Genomic DNA, 12,404 nt, shown 5'->3' on the forward strand with positions numbered 1-12,404 from the left:
ATTGTACCAAAACATTTGGTGTGAAGGCAAAATATTCATGATTGTATACTTCATCCAGTGGAGATAAGTGCTAAAGATAAAACTTCTGCAATGTTGGATGTTTTTAGAGCTATCCGAGCAACTTAAGAAGCTTCAGTTGTCTACGTCCAGTCTGGCGCGCAAGCAGCACAACTACTCTCTTGCGAAATCTGTTCTCAACAAGCATGCAGCCATCTTATTGGAAGGTCGCTCAGAGGTCATGAAAGGTCACGACCTTGACACGCTTAAAGTCAGTCTAAAAGAGCTTCATGAGGTCAATGGCGCCAGCATGGTGGATGTTTTAAGGCTGCAAAGGGAGGCTGCAAAACTGATACACTCTACAGGTTAGTTTAAATGTTGGTTTAAGGTACTATACATGTGTTCCCAATGTTTCAATCAGAAGTAAAATTACCCATCTCCCCCTAACCCCTCCCACAGGAAAGGATGGATAAAAAATTATTTATTTGTAGAATTAAAACAATCAAATTTAAATGAAAAATTGTTCTTGTCCAAGCATGTACATGTTTGAAAAAAGTTTCTTTTATACATGTTTAACCATAGGTGACCATCGTGAGTCTGTTGAGCTACTGAGCGGCAGTGTGGTGGGGTATGTGTGCTCTGAGAAGGTGCGGTCTGCTGTATGTAGCAAGCTGGCAGCCAGGTCCCTGCTGACCCTCGTCAAGTGGCTCCAGGTGGACTACAAGTTGTTATCGAGTGTGGCGCTGGGAGTCGGGCAAGGAGACGGAGCTAGCTCCCTGGCCCATAACATGGACGATCTGTTGATGATTGAGGAGAGGACTGCAGCGTCCAATATGAGGCTTATAAATCAGGAGGGAACAGGTTAGAAGCTGCTGTAGAATTATTATTTATTTTTTTTTTTACAATGCTTTATTTTTTTGCAAATTATATATGTCCAAAAAATTTCATTACCCAAAGACTTAACAATTCCAGTGAAATTTAAATCCCACAAAGTTTAATATGCTTTAGCCTTATAATCATGATTGAAAAAAAATCCTTGAATCAAAATACAGTGGAAACTCACTAAACCAGATCTCCACAAAACCGGAATCCTCGGGATACCGGACTTTTTTCAGAGTCCCGTTTTTCCCCTTCTATTTTCAATGTAAAAAAATCCCTACAAAACCGGAACCCCGGAATTCCAGATACCGGACAAAAAATCGAGAAAATTTGTTAGTTGTCAACGTAATTTTACCTCACAAAACCGGACGTTTATTTGTTCAAACATGTCAAAATAAGTTTGTGTGTTAGGAATTCGCGAATCGCGTGTCACTTTGTTTTGACATCCGGTGCGTCGTTAAATATTACACCTGTGATGTTGTGTTAACTCGATAATGATGATTGTGCTGTGGATTGACTGTCATGCGATAATCAAACGATATTCAAACTTGTGAAAAGAAAATTGATTGAAACATTAATTTGTTTGTTGCAGAAAATAAAGAACTAGAAACGGATATTTAGTGACCATTTTGGAGGGTTGTTTTATCTAAAGACTTCTATGATTGAATCAAATTAGAGCGGTGCGTTAATTAAATCACAAACATACTAAACAAGCATTAATTTACGTGAGTTGTTTAATTTCAAGACTTGGAAAAAAGATGATAATAAAAACGCAGAAATGTTTAATTATGCTTATCACTTTTGCAAGTGCTTTAATCATGTCTCAACCTCCGTTTAAATGTCGGAGAATTGAACTGTCCCTAGAGGACTTTAAAGGTTAACTCAGGTATCTTTTGGGTAAACTTACCCCGTACATCAAATCCCCACTAAACCGGAATCCTTACTAAACCGGAAATTTTGCCCAGTCCTGACCTTGTCCGGTTTAGTGAGTTTCCACTGTACTTAAATAACTACATTTTTTACTTGCCTTTATAGGCCATTGTACAAATTTATTCTTTGTTGTAGATGTGAAGATTGGTGACAACCCAATCCTGATGGACACAGACCGTATCGTGGGCCGACTGCTGCATCTCAGTACCATACAGTGTGAGAGCCTGCCTAAATCCTGGTACGCGTTTGCAGGCTGGTGTTACAAGTGGGGACGTAAGGCAGTAGACAGTGCCAGGTGAGTTGTATACTTGCTTTTAAACTGTGATATATACAGTGATATGGTCTGCGTCAATATTTGTACTCCTTTGCAGGTTTGTATTATAAGTGATGATTTATGGCTATTGATAGTTCCAGGTTTTTGTCTTTTAAGACAACATTGATGGTTCACTTTATGTTTTGATTCAATGATTGGCAGCCTGCTTTCAAGATATGGACTCTTACTCCCGAATAAGATGTACCACAAGAAATACAATTTTATTAATTTACTAAAAAAGGATGAATAAATATCGAAAACAATGGTTCTGATGAAGGATACGGTGTTTATATTGAAAGAAAAAGTGCAGAAAATATGGTATTTCTACTTTATGAGACGATAGTTAATCACTGTAAATCTTTTAGGACCCACCCGGTCTTCAATATTTGTGCATTTTCAGCTGTTAAATACACAGTTACAATCTTGTTATCAGTAATTAATATTTTCCATAAATGCATTATTTAGTAAGTAGATAAAGGTTTATCACTCAAAATTTATGTTTGTTATACATGTGTATGTATTGAGTGTCACTTTAAATAGCTTTATAATATGAATTTACTTACACGACAGACTGTTGATGTTTGTTATTTCAGCCATGGGAGTGTCCAGTTGTTCCCTGATGAGAAGACCCAGATTTTGTCCCTGATACCAGAGGTAGGTTGTGGTCTATGAAGATGTAAGATTTCTTCACTATCGTCAGGTATAGCCACGTCAATCGGCAACTAAACTAAACATTCTGTGACACATTGTTTCACTCACTTCAACATAGAGATTAAGTGATTGACTGAGCATGTGAAGATTTAATCTTCATGTTAACTATAAGGTTTGTAATAAAACAGAGCATGAAGGTGTAACTTTGATTGTTGTTAGCAAGCTGGAAAGTTAATGAGCTGCAGTCATCATACTTATAAAATCTTATCATGCCATTACAATTATGTTTGATTTTGTAATGTCTTGTTATGCACCAGTCAATTGTAGCCTCGGACCCCCAGGGGGTATACCGGAGATAGTCAGGGAAAGGGGCTGTGTTTTTACCTTCCAGGTGGCCCCACAGTGCGGGGTGCATTAAATGTTGAGCTCTGGAAATTTAGTCTTCACTTTTGACCATTCCATTTTGACTTCAGAGTGTTATAGAGAGTGAGAAGGAAGCAGTTCTGACCATCCTGAGCCATGTCCATTCTGGCTTGGTCTCTGAGGAAGACATAAGTGACCAAGATCAGGTAACCAACTGACCATTCAACTGACCAATCAAAGCAGTGGTTTTGCACCTTTTGCCTTCAATATGTTTTTTTAATAAATAATATGTTCATTGTTGGTACTTAATTGTCTGGTTTGCCTACAGTTTAGTTCTGAATTTGCCATTGTAGAAGCATAGAGTGTCTGGTTCATAAGATAAGATAAGATAAGATAATCTTTATTTAAAGTCGGTTATGATAAACATAAACAACACTAGCTAACAGACAAACAAAAGACCTGAAAATATTCAAGATCATAATATAAATCATGTTATGTTGCTTCATTACTCAAAAGTTTGAGATTTTGTGGATTTTTTTTCAATATGGTCCATTTTTCTCCCACAGAGTCAGTATGATGATGGTACGGAAACAAGACGCCAGCTGATAGTGGCATGTGAGGCCCTGCAGACACCCATGGGGGAAATCTCCCTGGAAGCCTTGCTTGAGGTGTGGCGTGGGGTGGTGCGCAGGATCTACCACTACTACCAGCTCTCTGCCAGCTCTTACTTCAAGTTCCTCAAGCTGAATGGAGGGGTTAGTAATGCTTTAAGTCACACTGATGTATTTTGTGTCATACATGCATTTACATTTTGAAATCTGTTTGAATTGTTTAATATATTGATGCTTTCATCCGTGCTATAGTTACAAATTTTGTTTGGCTGCTGGATTATCAGTTATTTCCAAATAAATTTGCACTTCTAATATCTTCTGACACATAGAACAGAAAACTTTAAGGTTTTTAAAGTAAAGAATATCTGTCTTGACAATGCAAATTTGCATTTGTTCAAGTTTTCACTGTGTTGAGACCATCTTCATGTACCTATTTTCTCTGTTCATGTCCAGACAAACCCACTGAAGGAACAGAACACAGAAGACTGTAATGTGATCAGCACACTGCGCGTTCTCCGTCTACTAGTTAAACATGCTTGGGAACTCCGTGCTGTACTGGAGGATGGCCTAGCTGCCACGCCCACTGCCCCTTGGAAGGGAATCATCCCACAGTTGTTCTCACGCCTGAGTCACCCTGAGGCATATGTGAGACAGAGTATATCAGACCTGCTCTGTCGGTTGGCGGAGGATGCACCTCATCTTATTGTTTATCCTGCGGTTGTCGGAAGCTCCACCTCAAGGCTGGATGCAAAAACAGAGTCAGGTAAGAATTTTTTTCTGATCTACTTGAGCTGTATGTATGCACTGAGCAGTTATTGAAAAAAAGTCACAACATGTCTATTTGTGGTTTGTTCTGATGCAAACTGAACCAACTGCTAGAATATGGGCAATAGGAAACAGACTTTAGTTGTGGCAAACCAGCTGAAACAGTACTTTCTCCTTGGAGTAAAGCCTGACGGAGTCTCATGTGAAATGTATCTACTTATAGGCTTTCTCCAAAGTAGAGGAAAGCCCAGCTAAGACTACCGTAAATGACTGGGTATTAGACGCACTTTTTTCCCTCAGATTTTGATGTAAAAAAATGCCTGCGTATAATACCCAGTAACAATTTTTTGAACTTTTTTTCTGAGGTCAATTTCTAGCCGAGAGTTTGTTTAGATTTATGTAGAAAGGGATGTTACTCGCGTCATATTGATCGAGTATATACAGGTTAAAACGGCACTTGAAGATCGGGATACGGTATATCGTAAGACGTTTATAATTTCAACAAAAACATTTTTCGATTAAAGTTACGATAATTCACCTAAGAGTTCGTACACTCTAAATATTTGGACACCCATAATTATTTCCCAAATACATCAATCATAACTTTCATAGTTACCAAGTTTCACAGACGAAGATTATTGATTTTTATCTTTACAATGCCTGGCTAGATTACCTAACCGTATACACCACTGTGACAATTTAATTAGTTACTACCCATCCTAAACGATTTATTGCCTGTTGAAAAGGATGTGTGATATATTTATTTGAGGATTAAACAAACAACAAGGGCAATCAAGGGATTAAAAAAACATCGACATGGCATGTTTGTAAAACGATCTGCCAATAAGCTTTCAAACTTGTACCACACTTATAGACTATATGAAGCAATAATCGTACATTAATCCTGCATAGCAATGTCCATGCTCTCCACGAGATCCTCGTGGGTATAACTGTAAGTTATGTGACGTCACACAGTGTGACTCTTTGATCTGAAGCCGATAGAATGTGTTTATTCAGTTCAGTGCATGTATAAAATGGTGTTTTAATTAACTTCATGGAGGATTTACACTTATAGGCGTAATAAATAAGTTTATGACCATTGATTACTACGGATAAATTAATAAGTGGTAAAAACCAAACATGAAGAATAAAGGCAGGTTAAACAAACATGTAAATAAAATGTAAAAATGATAATTTTCTATGTATTCGGAGAGCGAAAAAAATAATTAATTTATGGTGTCCGAACTCTTGTTAATTACGGTATTCAATATTATTTTGAATAATAAATTGAATTAAACAATAATCAAACTTACTTATAAAAAACAAAGTTGGGCACTGTCAAAATATTTTTTGCATAACATAACTTCATTCTCGACAGTATGGTTGTATGGTTTTAAAGATAACCATCGCCATTTTCACGAAAAAAATTTTTTTGTCACTGTCAACAAACATGGTGGCTGAAAATGCCGGACGATTTTGACATTTTTTCTATGCGTCTTTTAACCAAAAACATAGATTAAAAGTTTTTTTCTCGGATTTTTCACATATTTTTTTCCCTGCGTCTAATACCCCCTATCGTCTTATACCCAGTAATTTACGGTAAGACTAATGTATAATGTATTTAGTACATTTGCTGAGAATTTCCTGGAAGAAGAGGATGTCCTGGCTGAAACTGATGTTTTATATGTAATGCTTCTATTATTAGATTAACAGAATAACAAACAATGGCGATGAAGCAGAAGTAACAGATGGGAAAACCCAAAAACATGAAATCCCTGCTGAAACTGAGGTTAATATTTTTATTATTTTTTATAGGTTTACTGAACAACTACCTGGCAAAGGATGGTGATGTGGATGGAGCTACAGAAGGGAATTCCCAAGAGGAAGAGGAAATCCCAGTTGAAACTGAGGCTGAGTCATTGTTACACAACTGCATACTTTCCATGCTTAACACACTAGCCACAAATTTCCCACAGTAAGTTTCTATAAATATATGAATGTTGAAAGGTCTTTACACATATGTAACATTAGCTTTATTGGAACATACACATAACCAAGAAACTTGTTACTGACTTTGCTTGAAATGTTTCATGATCATTCTGACAATTATTTTTTCACTGTGATGGAAATTTGTTTTATAGATAAGCCGTGTCCAGCATAACATTAATTTACAAGTCAATATATATTGATCATATGCAAACTTCACTGAAATATGATATTAACAGAATAGCAATAGAGGAAATAAACATGCATACTCTAGCTTTTAACGAAAACATTCATGGTACCGTCCTTTATTTAAAAAAATAGATATTAAATATTTGGAGATATTTACGTATTTTTTATGATACAGGATGATAGGTGATGTCAAACAGCTTATTAAGGAGCTTCGACGAATCACACTGCTCTGGGATGAGCTCTGGCTGGGCTCGCTGAACCAGCAACACGGGGATGTGGAGCGCCGTATCTCGCAGCTGGAGACGGAGATTAAGAAGGTTAACAACAACTCTGCTCTCAGCAAGGAGGAGAGGACCGCTATCATTAGGGAGAAACACAGGGCTGTGCTTAAACCAGTATGTGGTTTATTGTTATTTGTTAATTACACTAAAGATTGTGTTAGAAAAGTACTTAAATAAAGGAGGATTTACTATGTTGCCAAAATTGTTACATTCTTTAAACTATGAATTAGTGTTTGCAATGATGTGTAAAAGCATCTTGATTGTTTCATTCACAATAAATTTAACATTTTTACATGATTTTTATGAATGTGAGTTTAATAATTAAAATTGGTTATCAGACATCAGAAAACATGCATTTTCCTAAGTATGTACACATAGAGCTGTCCTAAAATGAAAAATATAAAAATTAAATAGACTGTGTACCTGATGGAGCGCCTATGTGAGATAACCAGTCAGCCCCCGGAGACCCCACATGAGACGTGGTTCCAGGACACATATGGACAACTCATCACAAACGCCCTCAACAGACTCAAAAACCCACCCAACCCAAGCCACCCACGCGCTAGCTGGCATCCATTCAAACAGGTAGATGTTGGAGCATTGAGCATTGCGTTTGTTGAAGAACAAGGTTTTAATATTTTAATGCATAAAAAATGGGTGATTTTTTTTCTCTATTAATTTTGGAAGCATGCAAACAAGAGTTGGTTGCTGAAGCGATCCTCTGTAAGGCTGGCTTGTAGCAAGCCGCTTTGTCAGATGAAGCATAGCTTATTAATGATTTAAACATTCATTACTTACATGCAGGTAGAGATCAAGTAAACATTCACAGTATGACTAAATCACTTAATGTTTATTTTATTACCTCAGATTCATGTAAGCCTACAGCAAAAAGCCCAGAAGAGGAACAGTCTGATGTTGTCGATGCAAGAAATAAGCCCCAAACTTCACGCTCTACGGAATACTGTTATCGCCATGCCAGGTCTTGGAACAGCCGGACAAATTGTTACCATAGAGTCTGTATCTAACGTGGTCCAGATACTGCCCACAAAGACTAAGCCGAAGAAACTGGTGTTCAAGGGTTCAGATGGCAAAAGGTAAAACTTGGAGAGGTGTAATTTGGTAATAAGTAATAATGTATATATTTGAGATCAATCTAGGGGTTGTTGACAGCCATGATTGTTGTGTGACGTGTGTCTTTAAAGAATTTAACGGGACTCATTCAGAGATTTCATTTTTGTTTAATTGATTTTAAGCTTTATTAAGATTGAGTAATTTTACTTACTTTTATAAACAAACATCAAACAGCATCTTGCAGATACCTGTTTGATCAGAATTTTGTAAATCTGAGCTTTCATTAATTCAAATTTTCAACAGCATTACTAAAGCTTTTAAGCAAAATAAAGCATTTTCTTTACCTATTTCAAACAATTATTAACAGTAGATCCCAAACTTGAGCATTTGATGGTATTTCATCATTGAAACAACTATTTTGTTCACATTTCACACAAAATAAATAAAAACAAATTTTACCACCGAGTAAATTAATGGTAGTTTTTCTTGTTCAAATATTTTGAATCAAACCGCCAATAACTAAATATATCTCACTTATTATATAAATATTTTTATTAAAATTGTTATCTCCACTGTCTAGACAGCAGGTTTTGTCATAATGGAGCTTAAAGAAATTGGTAAATTTTTTATTAAAACCTAACCTTTGTGACTGTCTGCAGGTATCCATACCTGTTCAAAGGGTTGGAAGATCTTCACCTGGACGAGAGAATCATGCAGTTCCTGAATATCGTTAACAACATGTTTGCTGCAGATAACAAGTAAGACCCACTAGTGAAAAAGCATAAACGATTCCTTCCAATAGTTAAATGAAGGTTTCACTGTGTAATTTCCTGAATTGCAGTCCATAAATTGTTTTCCATTGTTAAGGGAAAGTCCTTTAAAGCTCTAACTTGACATGATAAAGTATTAACTGTTAATCATAATTGTTTGTACCTTTTCCATACTCTATTGTTGACAAAAATCAATCTGTCTGTGTTCATGCATTAATGCGGATGATTTTGTTCAAGAAATTATAAGCTGAACCTCTAATGGTCTGTGTTTCAGAGGCAGTCATGAGGTATTCCGGGCCCGCCACTACTCTGTGACCCCCTTGGGGCCTCGATCTGGGCTCATACAGTGGGTGGATGGTGCCACACCCCTGTTCGCCCTGTACAAACGCTGGCAGCAGCGAGAGGCTCTTGTGCAACTCCTTAAACAGCAGGCATCAGGTGGGGCCTCGGCAGCACAACAGCCAAGCATACCGAGGCCCAGCGAGGTGTACTATAATAAACTGGCACCTCTACTGAAGGAGAAGGTAAAGAGAATTCCCTTATGTAATACACAGAGATTCTCATTTGTAAATTATGATCATCAATATTTCTAATAGAACTAAAAAAGGGTTCCTAGTTTTGAATATCTTATCTTTCATATTAATTACAAAAGAAAAACTGTGTCTGCCTCTCACCTAAGAGGTCATGGGTTCGATCCCCAACAGGTGCACTTTCTCATGCCCTCTTAAAAAGAAAACAGTACTGGTTTCTGTCCAGGAAATGGACTCAAGAGTGATTCTATAAGTTATCAGCTTTCGTCACAATCCAACGAAAATAAATGCGTGTTTACAAAATACAAAAGAAATGCATGTATATGAATAGTCTGAAAATTAAACAACTGTTTATCACAGGAAAAACCTTAAATTGATAATTCATGTGATGTATTATGAAGGTTTGTAAACATGAATGTATAAAATGAGTTATATGATCCATCAACTTTGAATAGAAAGACAGCAAATATGAATTAATCTTGATATAGGGCATTAAGGACCTTGAGAACAGGAAGGACTGGCCTCTCAGTGTCCAGCGGAAGGCTCTGGAGGAACTGATGGCTGAAACCCCACGGGATCTGCTTGCACGGGAACTCTGGTGCTCGAGTAATGGGCCTAATGAATGGTGGTATGTCACCCAGACATTCGCACGCTCTACGGCTGTCATGTCTATGATTGGTTATATCATCGGCCTTGGCGATCGTCACCTTGACAACGTATTGGTCGACCTCGCCACCGGGGAGGTGAGAAAGCTCTCTTTATTCTATAGTGTTTTCGTATTGGACCATTTTTTATCTTGCCTGTTCATTAGCTTAAGATAAAAAAAGAACCCAAAGATTGTTTTCTTAGGAAGAGTTGGTGCATTATTTATGTAACAAACCAAATCACATTCTTTTATCTCTTCTTAAGTATTCAAAGCGTTCTTGTTCTTTTCTAGACAAAATGTGAATTCCAAATTTTAGTCAAAATTATGCAAATTTTCCCATTCGAAATGTTCCCAGATTGAATTTCTCGAATTGATGAGAAAAAAACTGCCTAGTTAATTAGTAGTAAAGTCCACATGCATTAGTTTGACCAGTGTCATTTCATGTCCGGTAAATCAAAATGTTGTGTTACGAGTCTCCATAGCTATCATGTCACTTTCATTCAATCTTCTTCAGAATTCAGAATAGGAAATCAGTCCATGCAAATGTCTAGTACACCTCTTTAATAAATTTTGAGTATAAATGTAATATTTGTTTCACCAGGTGTTGCACATTGACTACAATGTGTGCTTTGAGAAGGGTAACAGTCTACGAGTTCCGGAGAGGGTCCACTTCCGACTGACACAGAACGTCGAGGCAGCACTAGGAATCACGGGCATTGAGGTAAGCATTGTACCGATGTCACTGCTGGCACTCTTCTACCCTATGTTGTTAGAGGACCAAATGTTATGTAGTTGTAATTATTGATCTTCAAAGTCAATCAATATGCCCATCTTCTACAGTGAAATAAACCTTGTCATTTTGTTTCTATGAATGTGTTAACAAAGCAAGATGTAAGGTTTGAAGTCTTAGAAAATGCATTGATATTGCTTAACGTTTTTCCAAGAGTGATTAAAATCTATATCTTTAAAAAAATGTTATCGCTGTTAACCCCTGATTTGCAGTTGGTGAACATGTTGATACATTGTTTCAGTGCTATGATTGAAGTAAATGCCTTAAATTCCAATACAATGTATTTCAGGGAACATTCAGGCTAGCAAGTGAACATGTTATGAAGACCCTACGTAAGGGCCGAGAAACTCTCCTCACTCTTCTAGAAGCCTTTGTGTATGACCCTTTGGTTGATTGGACAACAGGGAATGAGGGGGGTTTTGCAGGAGCATTCTATGGCGGTGGTCTTGCCCCAGGTGTTGGGGAGGGGCGTCAGGGCAAGGCTGACATGGAGCGGGAGATAACATCAAGCATGTTCTCCATACGAGTGGCTGAGATGAAAGTCCCCTGGATTCAGAATAGGTTGGTATTATTTAGAGTCTTGTCCATTGAACATACATAAGTTTATTGGTCTGATAATTAAAATTTCAGTGCACACCTCTGAAAAATTATTGCAGGTTACAATTGATATGCAGCCATAACCCATTGGCTCAATATTGCTTGTCTCGAATTAGATGAAACACCATCAATGCTCATTTCATCGTTGGTTCAAACTAGATGTAAAGGACTGAGATATTTTTACTTTATATAAGAATTCTTCCTTGGCATGATATTTGTGAGGCTCGAAGTATTTTGGCCAGTCCCTGGGATATCGAGCTAACGAGTTTGGACTGTACCTGTACTGTTAAACAGTTGCTGTCTGGTACTACATTTTTAGCTCAGCTGTCACATAGTGACAAGGTGAGCTTTTGTGATCACAATTTGTCCGTCGTCCGTCCGTCCGTAAACTTTTACTTTAAACGACATCTCCTCATAAACCGCTTAGCCAATTTCATCCAAACTTCACAGGAATGTTCCTTGGGTGGTCCCCTTTGAAAATTGTTCAAAGAATTGAAATCCATGCAGAACTCTGGTTGCCATGGCAATGGAAAGGAAAAACTTTAAAAATCTTCTCCCAAACCACAAGGCTTAGGCCGTTGATATATGGTAGGTAGGATCACCAAATGGTCCTCTACCAAGATTGTTCAAATTATGGCCCTTGGGTCAAAATTGGCCCCGCCCCGGGGGGTCATGGGTTTTCTCTAAAAAAACTTCTCCTCTGAACTTACTTGGCCTAGAGCTTAGATATTTGTCATCATTCATCGTCTAGTGGACCTCTACAAAGTTTGTTCAAATTATGGCCCTTGGGTCAAAATTGGCCCCGCCCCGGGGGGTCATGGGTATGCTCTATATGTTTATAGTTAAAACTTCAAAAATCTTCTCCTCTGAACTTACTTGGACTAGAGCTTAGATATTTGGCATGATTCATCGTCTAGTGGACCACTACAAAGATTGTTCAAATTATGGCCTTGGGGTCAAAATTGGCCCCGCCCCCTTGGGGGGTCATGGGTTTTCTCTATATGTTTGTAGTGAAAACTTCAAAAATCTTCTTCT

General features: G+C 37.6%; 1 protein-coding gene across 1 annotated transcript in view; it reads left to right on the forward strand.

Annotated features, from left to right (window-relative positions):
• LOC128202778 (serine/threonine-protein kinase SMG1-like) overlaps positions 1 to 12,404 on the forward strand; it is a 53,580-nt gene that overhangs the window by 20,512 nt on the left and 20,664 nt on the right. Inside the window, exons 30-45 of the mRNA XM_052903915.1 lie at positions 108 to 362; positions 580 to 858; positions 1,942 to 2,101; positions 2,713 to 2,773; positions 3,244 to 3,339; positions 3,700 to 3,888; positions 4,198 to 4,507; positions 6,325 to 6,484; positions 6,860 to 7,079; positions 7,380 to 7,550; positions 7,833 to 8,059; positions 8,696 to 8,794; positions 9,081 to 9,330; positions 9,825 to 10,079; positions 10,584 to 10,703; positions 11,062 to 11,333. Coding sequence (XP_052759875.1) covers positions 108 to 362; positions 580 to 858; positions 1,942 to 2,101; positions 2,713 to 2,773; positions 3,244 to 3,339; positions 3,700 to 3,888; positions 4,198 to 4,507; positions 6,325 to 6,484; positions 6,860 to 7,079; positions 7,380 to 7,550; positions 7,833 to 8,059; positions 8,696 to 8,794; positions 9,081 to 9,330; positions 9,825 to 10,079; positions 10,584 to 10,703; positions 11,062 to 11,333 — 3,124 coding nt within the window. The remainder of the gene's footprint in view (positions 1 to 107; positions 363 to 579; positions 859 to 1,941; positions 2,102 to 2,712; positions 2,774 to 3,243; positions 3,340 to 3,699; positions 3,889 to 4,197; positions 4,508 to 6,324; positions 6,485 to 6,859; positions 7,080 to 7,379; positions 7,551 to 7,832; positions 8,060 to 8,695; positions 8,795 to 9,080; positions 9,331 to 9,824; positions 10,080 to 10,583; positions 10,704 to 11,061; positions 11,334 to 12,404) is intronic.

This window comes from Mya arenaria, chromosome 2 (assembly GCF_026914265.1).
Source record: "Mya arenaria isolate MELC-2E11 chromosome 2, ASM2691426v1".
NCBI classification, from domain to species: Eukaryota; Metazoa; Mollusca; class Bivalvia; order Myida; family Myidae; genus Mya; species Mya arenaria.